This window comes from Mytilus galloprovincialis, chromosome 6 (genome assembly GCF_965363235.1).
Source record: "Mytilus galloprovincialis chromosome 6, xbMytGall1.hap1.1, whole genome shotgun sequence".
NCBI classification, from domain to species: domain Eukaryota; kingdom Metazoa; phylum Mollusca; class Bivalvia; order Mytilida; family Mytilidae; genus Mytilus; species Mytilus galloprovincialis.
In genome coordinates, this window is record NC_134843.1 from 85,779,795 (window position 1) to 85,803,511 (window position 23,717).

The following is a 23,717-nucleotide window of genomic DNA, read 5'->3' on the forward strand; positions in this document are numbered from 1 at the left end:
TGGTGTTAAAAAAAACCCAAAGTGGAAAGTCTAATCAAATACATTGTACGACGTTAATTATATCTTAAATTGCTTGAACAAATGAAATGATGTTGAAATACTAGTGATTGCATTTATTACATACATATATGGCTTATTTTATTCCATACCTTCAAGTTGTAGTGAATACTAGTCCTCGCAGATTGTCCTAAGCTGTTCTTTCGTTTGGAATAAAACTTGTACAAGAGTCTAATCATGTTCATACTGCATATTTGAATTGATAAGCTTGCGAAACTATTTTATTTTACAGTTTTGTCATTCATATATTAAATGACGAGTAAACATTTTGTTAACTAAGTGAAATTTACCATAATTGTCTTATTAAAATTCATGTACATTTTAGCACAAAATATTTAGGTGGACACAGTGATTTAATAGCTGGTAGTTTGACATTCAGCAGTGTAGAACTTTGGCAGACGGCGATCAGATACCAAACAACATTAGGAGCCAGTCTTGTAAGTGTTAAATCACCTAACGTATTCACTCATGTAGCTGAAAGTTTTTAATAAGAGATTTTGAAATTCACTTTATTAAGTGTAAATCAAATTTGAATATGCATATACAAAGGGCAATAGTAAGATAATAGTGTCAAAAAAAGAATATTCAAACACAAATGATGTACGTTATAACAAAGAAAAACATCTAACGAATCAAACGATATACATTAACAAGCTACGCACGGGCAATACATAATGATATTTTAGGAAATAAGTGCGACATTGACCTGATCATGAATAAATAGGAAAAAATATTGCTGCATGGTCCCTAAACTGTCACAAAATAGCACTAGGACATAATAACTAAAGGTTTGCAGCTACATAGAATAATAATAAAAGAAAGAATAATATATTTAGTTTTTATTCAAATTGAAAATCGAAATATTATTTTGACCAAAAATAAGGTTTGTCATTAAATGATTTAAAAATTTGTCTGCCTTTCGCATTTATTCTATTCATCTTTTTAGTCTCCACATGATGCCAGTTTATTACTGAGGGGTATTAAGACGTTACCATTGAGAATGGAACGTCATAGTTCAAATGCAATGAAGGTAGCGAAGTACCTTGAGAAACATCCAAAGGTATAGTTAATGACAGGTATCATGTTGCCATGAGTCTAAATACGCTACCCTTAATAAAGAATTCAATTGGGAAACAACAATGTTATCTGAAATCTTTACCGAATTAGAAATCAAATAAGAAAACCGGTGATCAAATAGAATTCAGAATGTTCGTATAGCAGATGCATTTTTCAAGAAAATAAGCAAAGATGTGTATTTGAAACGTCTGTCGACAAAACTATGCATTATACAATGTATATGGAAATCATATCACATCTCCTTGATATTTTGTATACATATATCAAACTTATTTTGATTTGAATTGTTACATGTTCAGATATAACTCACATAATGCAAAAAAAAAAAAAAAAAAAAAAAATCACAAAAATGTCGAACGTCGAGGACAATTCAAAACGAAAAGTCCCTAATCAAATTGCAAAAATCTCCAACACATCAAACAATTGGATAACAACTGCCATATACCTGACTTGGTATAGGCATTTTTTATGTAGAAAATAGTGGATTAACACTGGTTTTATAGCTAGCTAAACCTCCCACTTGTATAACAATCGCACAAAATAATATTCGTTATATTTACAACGATGTATGATCAAAACGAACAGACATAATATGTAAAAAGTCATCAATTGGGGGAATAGCAGTCAACATTGTCTAATAGTTTTAATCACTTTAAAACAAATAAATATGTAATAAAAAACCACAAAAAGGCATTTAGACAAAGCAAATTTGTAAAAACAAAAGACAAGAATATAAAAATTCACCCTAGCACAATAACACAGTGACGGGATGTATAATTACAGAGCAAACGTCAAATGGAACAGACTAAAAAATAAAAGTATCATCCATAAAGAACAAAAAGAACACTTCAACACATTAGTTAGATGATAAACAACGTTAGTTACTTTACATTTGTGTATATATTTTTTAAGATAAATTATGTATTGTATCCTGGACTAGAATCACATCCTCATCATTTAATTGCTAAGAAACAGATGAAATCCTTCAGTGGTATGATGTCTGTAGAGGTCAAAGGTGGACTTGCAGGAGGACGAATATTGGCTGAGGTACTATACTAATATAAAGCGTTGTTCTTTGTCAGGAATTCAAATCAAAATCATTTACAACAAGAAGATTGCAAATTCAACACATGAGGCATACAAATCTATAGCTATAACTAACAATCATTTAAGGAGAGATTAAAAACAGAAGTCACACGTTAGGTTTAAAATAGAAGTTTCATCCCCTAAAATCCAATAGTATTCAACATTCTATACCAGAGTCTCCTTGCTTTTAACAGAAATGAAAATTATTTGGTTATGGTTTAGACTTTTTAAAATTTTATCGCAAATTTCTTTTTATTCCTCAAGAATCTTCGGATTGTACAGCTTGCAGTGTCTTTAGGTGGTGTAGAAAGTCTAATACAACACCCGGCGACTATGACACATGGACCAATGTTAATGTCGGATGAAGACAGACTAAGTGGAGGAATTACAAATGGAATGGTTAGAATAAGGTAAACCCGTTTATCCATCTTTCATCTTGCGTAAATAAAGGTAACAGTGTTAACGTTCTCCCCTTTTTAATGTGTTATTTTGTGAGGTGATGCCTTCTCGGATATGAAAAACAGTAACGGAACCAATGTAATGGAATTTGATGCGACTGTCACAACAGTGAGAGTTTTAGCTAGTTATAAAACCAGGTTCAATCCACCATTTGCTACATAAGAAAACAACTGTCTGGAATATCCAGTTGTTATTCATTGGTTCGCCGCGATATAGCCTTTTTGTGCTAATGCGGCGTAAAGCAACCAACAATCAATCCATTCGTTTGATTTGTTTGAGCGTTTAATTTTGCCATTTGACAAGGGACTTTTTGATAACGCAATATCATATGCCAGTACCAAGGTACTAGGTACTTGGCTGCTCATCATTTCTTAATTCAACAGTCTACAAGCAGAAACATCGATCAAGGGGTAGTAATGAAATTACCAATACCAATTATCCAAAAAAAAAAATGATTCAACAATTAATAAAGGCACATCTTCCACAATAAGAAATAACATGTAACAAACATAGATTACGCTAAGGCAAATAAAAAAGGGAAACAGCATAAATACACACTATTCCACCATTTCTGCATTAGAAAATGCCTGTACCAAGTGAGGACCATGACAACTGTTTTCGATTCGTTTGGTGTAATTTAGCTTTTAATTTTGATATTTGATATCAAATTTTCTGTTTTGAATTTTTATTGGAGTACGATATAATTGTTATTTTACTTTTTTAAGCTTCACCGTAAAGTTTTTAACTGAGCATACAAACAGAAACGCATAGTAGTAATAGTGAAATTCCTTTGCATATAAGTTTTTGTACTTAAAGAGTTACTGTATTTAATATGTTGGTTCGTAACAAATATAACATGGATCACCATATTTGATTTTTAAAATTTCTTGCTGCTGAATGTTGAATCAACAATTCTACCGCATTTCGTGTTGTATAATAACTTAAATACACAAGATAGATAATAATAGGAGAATGTGGTATGATTGCTAATGAGACAACACTCCACCAGGGACTAAATGACCAAAACTTGTCAACTTTCATTCGTATTTCAGAAATGTGTATTTGTAATTGATATGGCTAGGCATTCTTTAAAGTAAATAATTAGACTGCATCCGCAGCAGAACCTCGTTGTTTGTAAGAAATATACACATTTAATTCTATCTGTAAATGGTTGTTATGTTTGGTTGAGTTTGATCTCAATCGGCGTATATGATTTTGGCAGCTAACACATTTTTTCCATCATTGTAAATTTTAGCATTGGAATCGAGGATCCAGATGACCTGATTGCTGATTTCAAACAAGCCCTGGATGAAATCCCTGAAAGTCTTTGTGCTGAAAATTAATGGAACGAACATAATGATATTACACATCTGATGATTTTATGACAATGTACCTTCTATTTCATAAATGAAAATACCTTTTAATGTAAAGGAATATCTATGTAACATTGCATATACTAGAATAAACAATCTTTGATATCAATGGAAACTGTTAGAAGTTGTTAGATTTCATGTTTTTATATACGTAATTGTATCTTAATACAGCTTTGTTATAACGTTGAAACACCTAATTGATTTACCCGATGCATGATCAATGTTTACATCGTCATTATACATTAACTACTGTCCTATGATGTTGCATTAATGACATTCTGCAATTTATAAAATTCGTATGGTATTAATCACATTTGCACGAGGATTTATTTGCTACAACTTTTGAAACTCCATTCTCTGTAATACCTGTGATGATTGGGAGACAACTGTTACAAACCCCAATTCGAACTTAAATAAATTTACAGCTATAATCTCAAGATATTGCAGACTTTTCAGACACATTGGAAAAGATGAAAAAGTAAAAAGTCCATTCTTAGCCAACAAAGGTCTCAAAGCTATTAGATTGGGCAAAATCATTCATCAAAGAACATTTCACTCATAAATACACACCTACTTTAAATAACATGTGCCACAATCCATAAATTTAAAATACAATGTTGAAATATTGATGGATTAAGCAGATGACTATGACAGACAATTGGATAAATGTGTAAAAGAAGGCGTATATATTTCTTTTCCGAATGGTTAAAGTTGTGATGATCGTTAATACAAATTATAATTATAAGCTGAATTGGTCTTTTAATACACTAGCTTGACGGGTGATAGTTATTCGTAATGTTGTAACTGAAATCCCCTTTTTCCAAATGTAAATTACCGATTAGACCTATTATCGAGTTTGTAATAACATCAGCAACACGACGGGTGCCACATGTGAGGCGGAATCTGCTTACCTTTGTAGAGCACACAAGGTCCCCCTTTATGTTGGGGTTCTTGTTTGTGAGTTTTAGGACTTCTATGTTAAAATCCTTTATCGACATATTTGTTCACATATTTGATTTTAATGTAATGTTTTTTATGATCATCGGGACGATCTATTTTTAGGAAATAATATAAAAATATAAAATTATATTTTGCACGATTTCATATGAAATGTGCCAAACCTCTCAATTTGGTGTCTTTTATTAATTGGTGGAGAACAAAGCTTGGTAAACATGTAATGTCTGCAGTTAGAGTTTTTTTTTAAATACTAATTGTTGTTGGTAAGAAAGTTTGTTTTTTTATTATTAATTGCAAATGAGAACGTTTTTTTCGATCAGTTTTCGAAGCTATATCCCAAGTCGGTGCTTGATATATTATAAAATTCCAATGATATTATCATTAAGACCCAAACCAATGATCTCTCTGTATTTATTCAATCCAATTTTAATCAATAATTTTTCGTGATCAAACACGTTTTGAATGATATTTCCCAAGAGGCTTATATAAACTTCTGACGGTTGAACTGTAAGATGTGTAACAGGATGCTTGTGCTTCTTAAGATTTTGATAAATGATACCTTTTAATTCGTGGGTTCTTCTAAAACGATAGCGGTACTTTTGCGTGTGTGTAGATAAATAGCATCCGGTTTCACATAAGTACTGAATATCGTAGTCCGGTTTGTTTCATATAAATACATACATAATACTGTTAGTTTTGCAATTGATTTCAGTTTTAACATTTTTATAGTGTTTGGACGATATGTGTTTGGTGTTCCAATACACGAAGAACATCGTCAGTGGTTTTCTGTGGATATATATTTACTTTCTGCTCATTTCGTAGTTGGTGGGATGACATGTCTCATAATCTCTGATAATTTATTCGCAAGTTATGTAGACATCAGGTGATTAAGAACTGGACATACTTTTCCATTTACCTAGAAATATTATCAATTATCAACAAGAAAATAAAATTTTCGCAAGTGAACAATAAAAGACAAGATAGTCCGGCGTTTACCAAAGCGGTGATTAGGAATCAATTATTTGACAGATACATAGACATAATTAAAATTTCATTCCAAATTCATTCAACTATGAATCATATATGCAAGTGTAACTGCATCTGGGAAATTTGAGAAACTGACTCTGTCCCTGTTTTATCAAAGTGTTTTGCCATTTTTGAAACAAGTTCAAAGATAAAATCATTATTTAGTATCTCTGTTTAAATCAGACATAGCTATTGCATTTTTTCTGCAATGTCGCCTATCAGATATGTTTTTATATTGGAAAATGAAAATAATTTGAATATCAACATGTCTTCATGCTAATACTTGCAAACGTTATTAACCGCTTTAAAAAAAAAGAAAAGAAAAGAAATAACTACAATGAAATAAAATATAAGAAACAATGAACCCAATATTGCAGCATTCTTTAAAATAGCTTTCTATAAATCAAATGTATTACATAAACAACCAAAAATATTTTCAATGAGCACACAAATAATTTTTAGTTCAGGCTAACATTGTAGCCTCGGGATCTAAGAAGTTAAAGCAAGTATTGCCGAGATATTCTAGACTGAGGACGTCGACTCAATTTCTTATGTGGTAGAACCTTGTTACTTGACATTGACATTTCAGGTTTTCTACCAATTTCTGACTGTATCGAGTTCAAGAGAAGCTCTAGATCAGGATTGCTAGACTTAAACTGTAAACTGTAAGCGTGTTCTTTACTTGTTGCAACAAGACTCATGTTCAACCTGTGAAAGAAATTGGATTATTGAACGCATACAACTACCCTATTAAGAAAGGAACTAAATTTGACGTAGGATTCAATATTATTACCCCTACTCCTTCAATTGTCTTACCACTGATGTTGTGTTCAACCATAATGTTCTTTACAATTCTCATTTGATTTACCTTTGATTGTTTTAAATTGTAATTTACTATTTTTGATGTTACTTCAACAAAGTTCGTAACTAGTTATGATAAAAGAAAAAAAAGAAACGCCGATTATGCCAATTTAACCTGTACCGCCCCAAGACATTTATGCATCAGATTGACTTTTACAAGAAAGGCAAAAGATACCTAAGGGACATTCAAACTCACAAGTTGAACATATATCGTTCATGGAAATAAACATTAACGCTAGCGATCCTTAAGAAAGTCCCAAAAATGATAGCAATGCTTCTGAAAAACAAAACAACAAAAACGTGTGGTATTCATACAATAACTAGGCATACTATACAAGATGCATCTACCTTAACAACCTGCTGGAAATAATGATATATATGACCCTCTTATGATCGCAAGAAGGTTAAAACTGGACAAAAACAATGCAACAATTATATTATGTAGATATTTCATGATAGTTTCTTTTGTTTCCAATTGACAAATGAGTATTATAGTGCGGTGACTGAAGGCAGATTTTTTGGAATTTAATCTCCCCACCGAACACACACCTACATAATATATCATTGGAAAGAGGAAATCGTGTACTATAATAATATGCCTGTCGTCAAGACTTGATATGGTCACATTTTTTTTAAATTGAGGTCAAAGGTCATATGTAAAAATCTGTGAAAGTTTGGGAGAGTTTCAATTTTGGCATTTTTTTTCTATTTCTAAACTCTACCTATATACAAATGATACTGTTTTGGCTTTAGTAATGTTTGTTTTTATACATAAACCTTACTGTAATCATTGAGATTTTTTTATCAAAAAAAAATCCTAAAACGACGTTTTATAAACAAAGCTTCAAAAATCAAGTTTTCAATCTATAAAATGTTTAGAGCACCTTAACCTTATGAAAAATATCATTTCAGGTAAAAATCAAGTGTCATGCAGGACAATATTTTAAAATTATTTTTTAAACTATCATAGTGGGTGAGTCATCAAAACAAAGCCATAGAAGACTACAGTCAAATATGACCTCAAATTGAATTTGCGGATACTTTAGTTTTTTTTTTTATAGACTACTCGTTGCTTTGTTTTTTTTTCACAATTATTACTGCTACCATAGTATTATCTTTTGTTGTGTATTTAACTCTGGTTAATATCTATTACATTATAGCTTTTGTAACTATATACCCCCTTTTCCCTTGCAACGTACCCCAAACTTCAAAAGTATTCCATATAAAAAAAGAAGATGTGATATGATTGCAAATGAGACAACTCTCCAAATGAGGCCAAATGAGACATAAAACAATTTTAGGTCCCGTACGGGCTTCAACAATGAGTAAAATTCATACTGCATAGTCTTCAATTCCCGATATGAATAATGTAAAACAAACAAAAGATCTAACGACCTGATTAATGTACAAAATAAATAAAAAAGAAACAAATATAGTATATAGAAACAAACGACAAACACTGCATTACCGTCTCGTGACTTGAAACAGACACATACAGATATTGGCGGGGTTTAACTTTTTTAAGCGCACGCCAACACTCCCCTGACCTCGGGACTGGAACCGTGTGTACCAGTGCAACAAGCGTTATACCAAATAAACCGTTATCTCCATCATCTTCATTTTCATCAACCGTCACAAGACATGTTTTAATATTTCTACACATTTCACTCATGGCCACAGGTCTGCACATGAAAGGTTCTGCTCAAAGCAAACACGTTATTTTGAGTTTTTCTTTACATGTACAGAAAAGGTATTATAGGAAGTCCGAAGACATTTGTTCCTAAAAAAATACCAGCTTCAAGCCATCCCTATCCATTCATCCAAGATTTTAAAAGAGATCTAAAAGGGGGTTTAGGAAGGTGTGATGACATCCATATGCTTGTCTGTAAAGATGCTGGGGAAACATTATACGAGACGTACACACGATCTTGAATTCGCTCAATTTCATGGTTGGCAACACATTAGCTAGCGTCGCACTTTACTTTAAGTAGCATAAAATCCATTGGCATTCAATGTTTCAACAAGGTGTTTTGAACCAAACTCATGGTACATTTGTAAAGCCAATCCTCAATGAAAAGGAGTAAAACAAAAACGATTGCCTCAACAATTGCTTAGCATTTCCACAATTTCTCTGGTGCCATTTCCTGAGAATAGTCTTGGCTGTATGCATTTTCATTGAGTAACCATAGAATGAATTGCAATAAATACGAAGGCATTGGCTGAATTAAGAAGGAAGACACAATTCATTAGAAGTTGAGTAGTCTTCTTTAGAGTTTCGATGTCTTTTCTAAGTAAACTTGCAGCGGAATGAAATATCTGTCCGTTATTTGTGTATTTTACAGTTGACATTGAGATTTTGAGGTCAGTTTTCAATTGACTAGAAGCTTATATGGCATCTTAAATAGTTATTTTGCTACTAAATATTATGTTATATTTGCCTTGAATTTGTTGAAGTTGTTTGACAACTGAATTTCTATAGAAATAAATTAGTTCAGACTGCATTTTACCTTTAGAATATTTTAAATTAGAATCAGCCGGAAGAAATGATCTATATTTATCGAGTTACGGTGTCATGAGGAATGACCATTAAATCGTTGTCAATAGCCAAAATAAAATTACTAAAAGCAGTATCGTGTTTTGAGATATCTGCTTCCACGGGTTTGGATTTTTTTTAACGTTTTTAGCAAATAATTTGTAATGCAACCAAAATGACAGAGTGATTGAAGTCTAAAAGATGGACGGGAAACTATTTCAACTGTAACTTTATCTGACACGGATAAAACATTTTTAATACGCTCATCTGATTCAAACTTGAGTAATTTTTTATTTTTCTAAAATGTTTTGTTGCAAACAAAATATACAAGCGCTCCAGATGAACGACTGCATTCTAGAACGTGTACAAAGACCCGAAACTGAGGGACAACAGTCAGATAATTGTATGTCGTCATTAAATATTAGACTAGAAGCTTCCTCGCTCTAAAAGGGGGAACAAATATGTTTACTTGTGTAAGTTTTGTAGCATGAACGATGATAAACTGCCTGCACGGAGTTCTTCAAATTAACAGCTATTGCATGAAACAGCTTGATGTTCACCTCATCCAATCTTTCATGCAATGCAGATACAAAAATCGACTTCCCTAAACTGGTAAATTGACTCAAAATTTCAATCGATGTTTTTGGGGCATATTATGCACTGCATAAAATGTAACGACTTCTGTCTTTTCTTTGAACTTAATGGAACAAGTTGCAAAGGGACTTGACATATCACGGAATATTTACTGAAACTATCCGTCAATTATTTTGATTTTACAATAAGACTTTTCTGACAAAGTATATTTGATGTTTTATAACGAAAAAACATAGAATATAAACATATACAAACAAAGTATGTGGCATATATCAGTACACTTTAATTGAAAATATGTGTATATAATAGCGAAAAAGGTAGTAATTTCATATATCATTTGAGAGCAAATTATTGACTAATACACAAAATGTGACGGAAGGCAAGTGATTGAGTTCCGTGTTGAAATTGAAGATTTTTACTCCATTCTTTTTCCATTGATTTCTTAAGGTTTTTTTCATATTTTCGTTCCGAAATTTTTATCACTAATCAGTTTTATTAAATATTATATGCTTAAAATATTATGGGATAATTTTTATTACTATGAAGAGGAAACTAAAGTTTGAGTTTGAATTTGCAATTAAAATTACCTCAATTTCAAATAGTCTAAACTTCGCAAATTTTATAGATTAGAAGAAAATAAAATACTGAATGGAATATTTTGACATATAAAAATAGCTTCAGGAAAAACTATTTCAATTCAATGTAAGCAAACATATACATTTTTCATTTTGAAAAATGGGGGTTGAAACTCTCCAATATACTACCAGTCATTAAAACGACTTTTTAGAAAAAAGTGACCGTACGAAATTCTGACGACAGGGCAAAAACTAAAGAAGACATATTTGTCTTCAAGTTAAGACCATTTTTAGCCGTGTTTTATTAGGGGAGATTAAACTCGCGATCTAGACGACTTTTTACACTTCTGTCACCGCACTATTACTTCTTTCCTTTCACGAAAGGTAAAGTACTTAGTTAAAATAATTTCAAAGATATTTCTGTTATTCATCTGCAAGTTGCATATTTTCCATTTATAACATTGAAAGATTTTAATTGTAAAGTATTAATTGCATAATAATGTTTGTAACAATATAACGAGGTGCATCATTTTGTTTCAAATATTGGTATAGCGATCTATGCATCTGACACTATCTTAATTATAATAATGTGTACTGTAAATAATACTTACAAGACAATAACAAGAACTGAATATACTATTATCTTTGTCTCCATTATTCTAAAAGGAAAATGATAATTTAGTATCGATATCAATTATCTATATATTTAGCAAAGTTAATACTAGTATTGTCCATTAGTAGTTATAGTACATTAAATAATGCCTCACTGTCTAGAATAATCTGTTCAGAAGTACATTTCTTTTACCTGTAAAGTGCATTTCTGCTCTGACGTAAATTATCACCAAATTTCACCAAATACTATCAATGCGGTCATTTTCTGAAGGGAAAACGGTACTATTTATTTTGCCATAGGCGACAATACTAACATTTTCTAAATTTACCAGTTTTTATAATAAAAACCTGGATAACACAGTTATGTGTGGTGTTAGTACTTTATTACTCTATTTCAAAAATTGAAGCCAAATAGTATCATGAGCAATGTCCAACGGAGCTTGGTTATATAATCCATGCCCACCGTCATTTGTCACCAAATTTATGAAATTTTGAAAGCCTTTTCGAATAATTCTCTAGAAAATATTTCAATAGGTTTTAAAATTTATATTGTAAATTTAGACACTGCAGTTATACATAGATGAATAAAAAAAATATATTGTACCCTTACATCCAATCACAGCCGTCCTAAGTTGACTTCCTTCACCTGTCTTGGGTACACAAAATGCCAACCTAATGCTAGGAAAATGTAATAGTACCGTTTTCTCTATACTGTTCCACAAAGCTATAAAGAATTCTAATGACACCATCAATGCAATACTTGGTTATTGTGGAAACCTTGACTATAATAAATACTTGTATGTCGCCATTACTTAATAAACATGGATCATTTTATGTCCCTACCCCTACATGCTGATTTACCTCTTACTCTACTTCTTTCAGATAAGGCTTAATAAACAACCTATATCCAACTATATCTTATCTTATTTAAAAAGAATAATAAACAGTCCCATTTAAACAGATAAAAAGGACAGTTCCATTCAATTTGTGTTGTTTTTATCCAAAATTTACAATATATTAGCACACAATCAAGATTTGTCATACTAATCTCCATTCCATGCTTTAGTATATGCCATATTGTGGTTCAAAATTTAAAAGCTGGTTATAAAATCCATTAGTCTGTCTTGAGATGATAAAAACAAGGATATTAGACACTTAAAACTTTAAATCAGCAAAATACTCAGCTGTAAAGTTGCCTTTCTTGCCTGTGTTAATCTATGAAAAAGCTGAATTAATTTCCAACAAAAGTCTTTTCAAACAGTACAAAATGACAAATTATATATGCCTGATATAATAAAAGATAGAAACTACAAAATGAAGCACTATTGAAATATTTACTGCATGAATTGCCAACAATGTGAGCAATTCATTACACAGGAGAGTATACATTCTATTTAAATTTAGCCTCAAGTGGGCCTCTTTTTTTCTTAGATGAACAATTTTAACAGTGAAAATGCTTCTAGTATGACAAAATACTGCCTTACTATATAAACAGTACAAACTTAACCAGACACAATCCAATTTTAAAAGATTGTGTCAAGGGAAATACCCAATGATACATTTAGGGAATTACACAGCAAAAAAGGCAAATATTTCAGTAAAAAATATGTGTCGCAACTTGAATTCTGGGTTTTCAATTGAATTTATCATTGCGAAAGGTGAAAACAAATACAAAAGAACAATAGTTTGGTGCAGTTTATACAATATAGTTAATATTGAATCCCTAGGATAAAGTTTTATATCAGTACCCATCAATGTGACTTATTATGATAACTCAGCACTTTTCTCAACACATTACTGTTCTCAGATAAAAATTTCTATTCTTTGTGATAAAAATCAAATGTTCTTATCAAATGCTTCAAAAAAGTTTAATATGATTGAAGTCTGATTGATTTTGAATTCCCTTGCTATCTTGAGTACTATTCATTCTGCCATAGGCGACAATACTAACATTTTCTAAATTTACCAGTTTTTATAATAAAAACCTGGATAACACAGTTATGTGTGGTGTTAGTACTTTATTACTCTATTCTAAGAATTGAAGCCAAATAGTATCATGACCAATGTCCAACGGAGCTTGGTTATCTTATCCATGCCCACCGTCATTTGACACCAAATTTATGGAAGACTTTTCGAATAATTCTCTAGAAAATATTTCAATAGGTTTTTAAATTTATATTGTAAATTTAGACACTGCAGTCATTCATAGATAAATAAAAAAATATATTGTACCCTTACATCCAATCACAGCCGTCCTAAGTTGACTTCCTTCACCTGTCTTGGGTACACAAAATGCCAACCTAATGCTAGGAAAATGTAATAGTACCGTTTTCCCTGAACATATTGTAATAAAATTATAAATTGTTCGTACGTAGAACATTAACTTGATTTACCCAGCTTTACCCCAACTTTATGAATTTATTTTTTCAATGCATCCATCCTATTAAGTTAGAAGTTACCCTAAGTGTTAGCTTTCTGACCTTTCTGTAAGCATATGTTCCTCGGATTCCGTTTACTTGTTTTTTTTTCCTTTTGATTCGGATAGTATTTATATTGGTTTCAAGGTAAGTTTGAATCATCTTAATTGCAGGTGAATTTATCTTGATAAGATATGGAGATGGTCCCTATTGCAGGTGCATTTGGTATCATCTACCTGTTTAAATTAAGTAATAGAAAACTCTTTGTCTGTATACTATAGTTTCATCGCTTTCGTTATGACATATATGAGTTTGACTGTTTCTCTGGTATCTTTCGCCTCTATTTTATAACAACGCGCGTCTGGCGTATCAAATTTTAAGCCTGGTACCTTGATAACTAATAACATGAGTTTACTAAATTCTCCGTGGATAAATTTAAAAATAAAGGAAAAAAATTCTTAAAATGAAACATCCTCAGGGAAGGTTTAAATCTTACGTTTTCATTAGTTACATAGCTTCTCGCGTTTTCATATTCTGATAGTATTTCTAGTTAAGGTAAATCAACAAAAGCGCCTCGCATGTACAAAATTGATGAAACATTTTCCAATTAGTTTCATATTTTTGTATACATAATTGATTTTCGTTTATTGTTGAAGAAATCATTAGAAGTTTTTAAAAAAAATGACAATCTGATTTTTGCCATGATATGGTCTTTGTATATTACACTACAGTATAGTGTGTTCTCATTCCGAAGGCTGTACGATGATCTTTGTGAAAAAAAAACCTATTCACATATTTTGATTTTTAATTTTAATTGGTTACATCTCAGTGGCAATCATACCACATCTTTTTTTTCAAATATTATGCAAAAAAAAAAATATTTTTGATAAACATACCTCTTTACATGTTCTTCTCAATTAAATGATAGATGTAAAACATACCGGATTTTATAGGGTCACATGGCAATCATTAGCAATGTTAACGTTGTTCTCCAGAAGGTCTCTTGTGAATGACGTTTTCAGTGACAACTCTATTATGAACATACATTGTACTCTAGCAATAGGCTAATGTTACAGTTTTTATAAGCTATTAATTATCAAGCCAATTAAAACATTCATGTTTTAAGGACAACTGTCTATTGTGGAAGATTTCATAGTGCATGATTTCTATGGCATTGAATTATTTTTCCCTATTGGTTGAATTCTCATTTACCTACATCCACATATGACTAATAATATTCAATGAGGAAAAAAAACGTTTCTCAATTTGATTTTCGGCTGTATCGAAGTAGGATTCTTCTCGATAATGTTTTAATAAATGGGTTTATACTATTTTAATAAAAATACAATGAAGATCACCAAAAATACTGCCATAAAACTAAATTCTATCGTAATCGACCACGCCTTTCCCAAACATGAAAATGTATCTGATTTGATGTTTTCTGCTGGTGAAGAATTATTAACAACTCTTTCGGATTGTCAAAATGTGATGCTTAACATTCGAAGCACAAACAAAATGTCTATATGATCTATTGAATATAGTTATGAATTTATCACATTATTTATCCTAGAGTCAAATAAATTTCTTATCATTATTCGTCAATTCTCTAGTTTTGTATTCGGAAATCACAAGGACAAGATCCATGATGCATTTTATCTTATTACTTTGGTATATCAGTTATATTATATAAATCAAGGTTTTCCGCACCCTTTTTTGATAGGCAGGGTTAACACGTATCTATACAAAGATATATGCTTCTTTTTTCACATTTTGTGATGTCTGTTTATTTTGTTCACACATTATTGTCAATATAATGGAATTTTATGCGATTGTCATACAAGAAAGAGTTTTAGCTAGCTATAAACCAGGTATAATCAACCATTATCTACATAAAAAATGCTTATACAAAGTCAATAATATGACAGTTGTTACCCGTATTTCCCATGTGTTTGAGCTTTGTATTTTGCCATTTGATTAGGGACTTTCCGTTTTGCTAAATGCGTTTTTCTAGAATGTATGACCAATGTGATAATATTAACTTTTCTATTGTCAATCCTCAATTACACTGACACAAACAATTCTCGAATAGAGTTATGTTGAAATGCGACTTTAAGCGACGCTGGATAGTTTTTCGGTCATTTTCAATAGTTTTTGATCGAAACGATGTAATAGAAAAAGAAAGGATATGGAGTATCAATCCATGACACAAAATCAGTATATGCACAAAACAAAAACACACAAAAACCCAAAGGAACAGCGCTTTTATTGCTATTCATCCGCTCAAAGTCACAGTTAGATTTTAAAACGTAACTAAACAAATTTTCACCTTACGACCAGTTTAGGACGTCCCACAGCACCAGCAGAACGGAAGTCTTGGCAAACAAAATTTGGATATACTTTGTAAGATGTAACACCAACTAATCGGGCCCAGTCCGAAAACACAGTACTTGAAAGTTCCTACGAATGAAGGTAAGTCTTAGTTATCTTAGATATGCCTGTTTTGACTTGTTTGTGCAGTCACTGGATCATTGGATGACAGCGATCTATGATCCGTGAATATCATATCTGTACATAGCGTCTGGTTATGATGAAATAAATGTTTCAATCGAAATCTATCTTAACTTAAAATTAAGAAATACGAAAAAGTGTTTTCCATATTCTTTGCCTACGGAGGGATTGGTCAACACACATTTGAAAGTGGTAAGGTCATAGTGTTGTTGCCGTTATTTAACATTTTTTTCTCTCTTACTCTCCGGATAGTAACAAACGGTTTGAATACAAACTCAATCAATTTATCTTAAATACCAGTGTTATTTGCATTTATGTTCATGGTTTGGTCAGATCATTAATCAATTCATTAGTCTAATCTGTTTACGCTTGTTGGCGCAAGATGGTTTACTATTGGTTAACTATTGCAATGTGAGATTATCAGAAATGAATAATGAAATATTTACCTGGTGTTTTCTTTCATTTCTGAAAAGGTAATTATCAGGTACCGTCCTATAAGTAGGATACTCTTCACCTTTGAGAAGAACAGATATCACTTCTTAAACATTTTTGGTGTACATATTTTAAGTTTAAGGTTGTGGTATGAAATTGTTTTGAAAAGTGCTATCTTTTGTTTGTTATTCGGTCTCGGCGTAGAGGTGTTACTCGTTTGCTGTCTGAAATATTATCATTTCTCTGGTAACAGAAGTATTTCATCATTTTTCTATTGATAAAAACTAATATATCATATATATTTATTAACTGATCTAGCATTAAAGCCAAACACAAAAGAACAATCAAAGATTTGTAAAATCCACTTTTCCTGAGACTTTGTGTCTTAGTGTTAGTTTACTTACACAGTAAATTTCACCAACGATTTACAAACGAGTCCTGGTAAGGGTAAAACGTCATAGTGGGTGACACACATATTGTCAAATCTTTTAATCTCTTAAAGACTTGACTATCTTGCGTAAAATAAGTGGGATAATGTTTACAAGATTTGTTAATGATGCTCTAAGACAAAAGCCTCGTCCGTGGTTGTATGTGGATACAAAAAACTTTTTATGTGTAACTGCATCAGGGTAATTAGACACTATTCGTGTTTCATCCAAATTCGTTGCCTTTTCAGAAAAATAAAGAGATGAAATCATTATTTTTTATTTCTATGTAAAGTAGACGTAGCAGCAGAATATTTTCTGAAATCAGATATAAAAAGACTACATCAATTACTGTTTTTTTATAATTTATTTAGAAATCAATATGTCCAAATGCTCAAACATGAAAAAACATTCAGAAAAAGAGAAAGCTATCTTATGAAATAAAAACAAATATATCCTTCTATATTGCAGCAATCTTTACACAAAATCTATAAGTCAGATGTATCACACTAGACAATCAAAAATATATACAAAGAATACATAAATAAATGTTAGTTTTATCGTTTTCCATTCAGTCTAACATGGTAGCCTCGGGATCTCAGAAGTTGAAGCAAGTATTGCCGGGATATTCTGTGCTGCGGGCGACTCCATTTCTTCTGTGGGAGAACCAGATCACTTGGTATTGACATTTCAGGTTTGCTATCAATTTCTGATCGTATCAGGGACAAGAGAAGCTCTAGATCAGGATTGTTAGTCCTAAGCTGTACACTGTCAGCTTGTTCTTTACTGGTTACCACAAGACTCATGTGCAACCTGTGAAAATAATTTAATCATTAATAACATCAAACAAAATGCATTAAGGAAGAAATAAACATAGGAAATTGGATATAGGATGCTTATTTGGTTACATATACTCCATCTATTTCTTACCACTTCTGTTGATTTATACAAACCCAAGGTTCTTTAAAAAAAAAACTCATTAATTGTCACTTTTGATTTCTTTTAACTGCGATAACTAGATTTGATGTATCTTCAACCATGTACGTGAATAGTTATGATTGCAAAAAACAACAGACGCCGATTCTTTAGTATATAGCAAAGTGTTCTCGACCAATGAAATGGTAGGATTTGATGCTTCTTAGTTGTGTTAGATAAATGTTCTTAGTAATGGATTATCCCTTTGTTTTGGTCTATTTGCGGTTCAACACAAACAATGTCTATACATGAGGTTACAACTGCCCCAAAGCGCATTTACCAGCTTGAAAGGATTCATGATTGAAACTGAGTAATACAAATTTAATTATGAAAAAATTGATTAAATAAATAAAAAAAAAGAATATTTTGAAATCACTTCAAATTACTAATTCAGTTATACCAAAAAAGAGTTTTCAAATTAAATATAACATTTAGACATGTTAGAACTATTTAGCGGTGCTTACCAAAACTTATATATAGATATTTCTGTTTTTCATCTGCAAGTTGTATGTTTTACCGAAGCTTTTACAATATTGAAAAGTTTAAATTGTAAATATTAAAAAGAAGATGAGTATTTAATAATTTGATAATAATTATTGTAACCATATAATCAGATCCTTTATTTGGTTTCAAATATTGGTGTAGTATTCTAGGTATCTGACACTATATAAATGATAATAATAGGTAATAATACTTACAGGACAATAACAAGAACTGGATATAACATTATCTTAGTCTGCATTATTCTGAAAGGAAAATTACTTTTTAGTATAGATTTCTATATCATTTGTAATTCGACTTAACATCGGCCCAACAATGTTAGATCTGTTAATTTCCGAGAGTCAATTTATTGTTCTTCCCTTGCTGGGATTCAAACTTAGGCTAGTGAGATATCGTGGCACCAAATCGTCTTGCACTATGCCCGATGCGCTAGACCACTCAACCACCTAGACTCTACAAAAATAAAGTTTTCCGTGGCCGGGTGTTACCTTTCCTCGTCAGTTTTTTATGAAGCGTCGTAACATAGCTCATGATATATGAGGCATAAAGATATAATTATACAGATCAGTTGATTTATCTATCTTAAACGACCTTACAAATTAATGCAGGAATAATTATATCATTAGTACATCTGACCCAGTGACATCTCTGCGACAGATTATATCAATCGGATCACCAGCCGTGACGGTGATACAAGGTTCAAAATACATTCTGTATATATAGTTCGTCTACACATCAGACCAACAATGTTAGATTAGTAAATTTTCGAAAGCAAATTTGTTTGTTCTCCTCTCGCCGGGATTCAAACTCATGCTACTGAGATATCTTGCCACCAAATCACCTTGTTCTATGCTCGACGCGCTAGACCACTCGACCACATAATAGATCTTTCGGGTGCCGGATGTTATCTTTCCTTGTCTCTATATTATATAAATATATAAATTTAGTATTATCGGTGTTTTGGTGCCTTAAATAAATTGTCCGGAAGGTTTTCTGTTTACCTGTCAACTACACTTTTGTACTGGCATAAAATACCATAAAATATAATAAAATATAATTGCGGTCATTTTCTTGAAATCTATTGTTCATCAAAGGATGAATAGTTAGAAAAACTTTCATCTTATTTTTAGTTTGGTGCATATGGCCCCAGTCCGATTTTTTTTTGATTTGAGTTCTCAATGCTCTACAACATTTTTAGTGTGTATTCACGAAGTGTTAGTTTTCATATGTTCTTTTTGATTTTGATTGTTTTTATTTAAGGTGGTATGGGAGTCTAAAACAAAAATGATAGAATTTGTTTATACTTTGCCAAAACGTAGTATCTATTGATATATGTCGTAAAATATAATAAAAATGATAGGTCACCGCGCATTTTCTCAAGCTACAGGACGTGACAAAATGACACATTTTGTATGGATTATACAGGAAAAAACACCATTTTGTGATTAGAAACTAAACAAAATGATAGAATTGTTAAATACTGAAGGAAAAGATAGCTTTTAGACAATGCTTTGAGAATATCAAAAGAAAAGATAGGGTCACCGTACGTTTTTTCCGGCTAAAATACAAAATAGGAAAATTCCATGTAGAATCCTTCAGAAATGCACTGTTTAAGAGTTACCTCCCCTTAAAATGCCAATTTAATTTTTTTTTAAACAACCAAAAATAATCAACATTTGCAAAAATATTAATATTTATAAGTTAAATTCTTATATATTGGTTCTTTTAAATGAAAATTCACATTAAATATCTGCATTCCTGCATCAAATTTTGCTAACTTGATAGAAAATCTGGACCTTTGGTTCTCTGTTTTTTACAATCCAAGATGGAGGAAGACACCCATACCACCTTAAGTTTCCACGTTTATTTGTTTAACATTCATTTCGGTATATTTTGTTCATTACTGATATATTTGGTTGCATCTATGAAATTCTTAAATGACCCACCATTTGTATAAAACTTTCCTCGCTTTCTAACTGATTTCAATTTTATAAATTACAATTTCTAAATTCTCTATTGATACATTTAGAAATAAGTAAGAAACTCCCTCACAGAAAAATAAACTTAGATGGATTTGTCTATTTTGTTATGTCTCCTTTTGTTATTCAGGTCCTCGAGTATTCAAATACTGATACACTCTAGGTGTTCAACTATTTGGAAATGAGACTTCCTATTGAAGTTTAATCCAGAAAGCGCTTTGGACGTACTCAATTAATAAAGCATATTTGCATCGTGTCCATGGTCTTATATACATAATTGGTTTTCGTTTATTGTTGAAGTAAAAATCAGTATTTTGGTTTTCTCTTGAATAAATTCACATTTTGTGAATATTGGCCATTTTTTTGGTTATCTTTCTTCACAGTATATAGTTTTCTCATTTCGAATGCCGTCCGATAACTTATTACTATTCACCAGTTTTACATTTTTAAAAGAATATTATACTAGTAATCAATGGCAATCATACCACATCTCATTTATTTTTATATAATGCAAAAATATATAGTATAGTAAACTTAAATACAACTTACGTACGTTGTCCGAAAATATAACATTTAATTCATACGACCTTTAAGAACAGCAACAAAACGAGACAAACCAATTTATTTCCCTCATAAGTCACGAGTACCATATCAATGATATCCCCTGAATTATACTCGTTTGATTAATTTTAGATCGCTGATTTCAAGTGACAATATTTAGACATGTAGTCATCTAGATATAAGAAATGTTAAAGATCTTTGAATTTCACAAAAGGTCAATACTGGCATACTCTAAATGAAAATATATAATGAAGGCAAACTCTAAATGAAAATACACAATGAAGGCAAACTCTAATGAAAATACACAATGAAGGCAAACTCTAATGAAAATACACAATGAAGGCAAACTCTAATGAAAATACAAACTCTAATGAAAATACAAAATGAAGGCAAACTCTAATGAAAATACAAAATGAAGGCAAACTCTGAATGAAAATACACAATGAAGGCAAACTCTAATGAAAATACAAAATGAAGGCAAACTCTAATGAAAATACACAATGAAGGCAAACTCTAATGAAAATACACAATGAAGGCAAACTCTAATGAAAATACACAATGAAGGCAAACTCTAATGAAAATACAAAATGAAGGCAAACTCTAATGAAAATACAAAATGAAGGCAAACTCTAATGAAAATACAAAATGAAGGCAAACTCTAAATGAAAATACACAATGAAGGCAAACTCTAATGAAAATACACAATGAAGGCAAACTCTAATGAAAATACACAATGAAAGCAAACTCTAAATGAAAATGCAAAATGAAGGCAAACTCTAATGAAAATACACAATGAAGGCAAACTCTAATGGAAATACACAATGAAGGCAAACTCTAATGGAAATACACAATGAAGGCAAACTCTAATGAAAATGCAAAATGAAGGCAAACTCTAATGAAAATACACAATGAAGGCAAACTCTAATGAAAATACACAATGAAAGCAAACTCTAATGGAAATACACAATGATGGCAAACTCTAATGAAAATACACAATGAAGGCAAACTCTAATGAAAATACACAATGAAGGCAAACTCTAATGAAAATACAAAATGAAGGCAAACTCTAATGAAAATACAAAATGAAGGCAAACTCTAATGAAAATACAAAATGAAGGCAAACTCTAAATGAAAATACACAATGAAGGCAAACTCTAATGAAAATACACAATGAAGGCAAACTCTAATGAAAATACACAATGAAAGCAAACTCTAAATGAAAATGCAAAATGAAGGCAAACTCTAATGAAAATACAAAATGAAGGCAAACTCTAATGAAAATACAAAATGAAGGCAAACTCTAAATGAAAATACACAATGAAGGCAAACTCTAATGAAAATACACAATGAAGGCAAACTCTAATGAAAATACACAATGAAAGCAAACTCTAAATGAAAATGCAAAATGAAGGCAAACTCTAATGAAAATACACAATGAAGGCAAACTCTAATGGAAATACACAATGAAGGCAAACTCTAATGGAAATACACAATGAAGGCAAACTCTAATGAAAATGCAAAATGAAGGCAAACTCTAATGAAAATACACAATGAAGGCAAACTCTAATGAAAATACACAATGAAAGCAAACTCTAATGGAAATACACAATGATGGCAAACTCTAATGAAAATACACAATGAAGGCAAACTCTAATGAAAATACACAATGAAGGCAAACTCTAATGAAAATACAAAATGAAGGCAAACTCTAATGAAAATACAAAATGAAGGCAAACTCTAATGAAAATACAAAATGAAGGCAAACTCTAAATGAAAATACACAATGAAGGCAAACTCTAATGAAAATACACAATGAAGGCAAACTCTAATGAAAATACACAATGAAAGCAAACTCTAAATGAAAATGCAAAATGAAGGCAAACTCTAATGAAAATACACAATGAAGGCAAACTCTAATGGAAATACACAATGAAGGCAAACTCTAATGGAAATACACAATGAAGGCAAACTCTAATGAAAATGCAAAATGAAGGCAAACTCTAATGAAAATACACAATGAAGGCAAACTCTAATGAAAATACACAATGAAAGCAAACTCTAATGGAAATACACAATGAAGGCAAACTCTAATGAAAATACACAATGAAGGCAAACTCTAATGAAAATACACAATTAAAAAAACAAATGAATGAGTTTTTTAATAAACATACCTTTTTGCAGGTTCCTACTGTATCAAATGACAGATGTCAAAACGTACCGGGTTTTATAGGGTTACATGTCATTCATTATCAATCTTCTGAAAGATTCTAGTAAATGACGTTTTCTGTGAGCTGATTACATTGTCCGATTTTTCTCACCTCACAATTCAATTATGATCATAACATGAACTCTAACAATACGCTTTTGTTGCAGTATTTATAAGCCAATTATTTTCAAGCCAATTAAAACATTCGTGTTGTACTGTTGCCTGTATGGACCACTATGTTTGTGAAGACTCCATATGTGTTTATACTATTTATGTTCTTTGGGTACTTATTTATTGATCTTTTCGCCTCAGTCATATGTTGTAAAAAAAGCAAATACACGTTTAATTCTCGATTTGAGTTTCGACTTTAATCAATTAAGAATTATTCTTGTTATTGGTTAAATAAATGGGTCTTTAATTTTTTTTTTAACAAAATACAATGAAGTTGGGCAAACATACTGCCGTGAAACTAGATTCTATGGAAACCGGACAAGTCTTTTCCT

General features: G+C 31.2%; 1 protein-coding gene and 2 long non-coding RNA genes across 5 annotated transcripts in view; 1 reads left to right on the forward strand and 2 right to left on the reverse strand.

Annotated features, from left to right (window-relative positions):
• The window catches only part of LOC143080562 (L-methionine gamma-lyase-like), a 10,903-nt gene extending 6,727 nt beyond the window's left edge, over window positions 1–4,176 (forward strand). For both annotated transcript variants that reach the window (XM_076256467.1, XM_076256466.1), the window contains exons 6-10: window positions 383–494; window positions 1,004–1,117; window positions 2,047–2,181; window positions 2,485–2,630; window positions 3,935–4,176. In XM_076256467.1, the coding sequence (XP_076112582.1) occupies window positions 383–494; window positions 1,004–1,117; window positions 2,047–2,181; window positions 2,485–2,630; window positions 3,935–4,022 (595 nt within the window). In that variant the 3' untranslated portion in view covers window positions 4,023–4,176. The remainder of the gene's footprint in view (window positions 1–382; window positions 495–1,003; window positions 1,118–2,046; window positions 2,182–2,484; window positions 2,631–3,934) is intronic.
• Window positions 4,177–6,400: 2,224 nt separating this feature from the next.
• Window positions 6,401–14,578, reverse strand: LOC143078379 (uncharacterized). 2 transcript variants are annotated; one of them, XR_012979200.1, is made up of 3 exons: window positions 14,524–14,578; window positions 11,210–11,257; window positions 6,401–6,743 (listed from the first exon to the last, which is right to left on the reverse strand). It is a non-coding gene; the product is annotated as an uncharacterized LOC143078379 (long non-coding RNA). The 2 variants fall into 2 exon arrangements; XR_012979199.1 differs by lacking the exon at window positions 14,524–14,578 and adding an exon at window positions 13,691–13,795.
• A 2,277-nt stretch (window positions 14,579–16,855) lies between these two features.
• LOC143078380 (uncharacterized) lies at window positions 16,856–23,280 on the reverse strand. Its single transcript, XR_012979201.1, has 3 exons — window positions 23,180–23,280; window positions 18,666–18,713; window positions 16,856–17,805 (listed from the first exon to the last, which is right to left on the reverse strand). It is a non-coding gene; the product is annotated as an uncharacterized LOC143078380 (long non-coding RNA).
• Window positions 23,281–23,717: the final 437 nt, after the last annotated feature.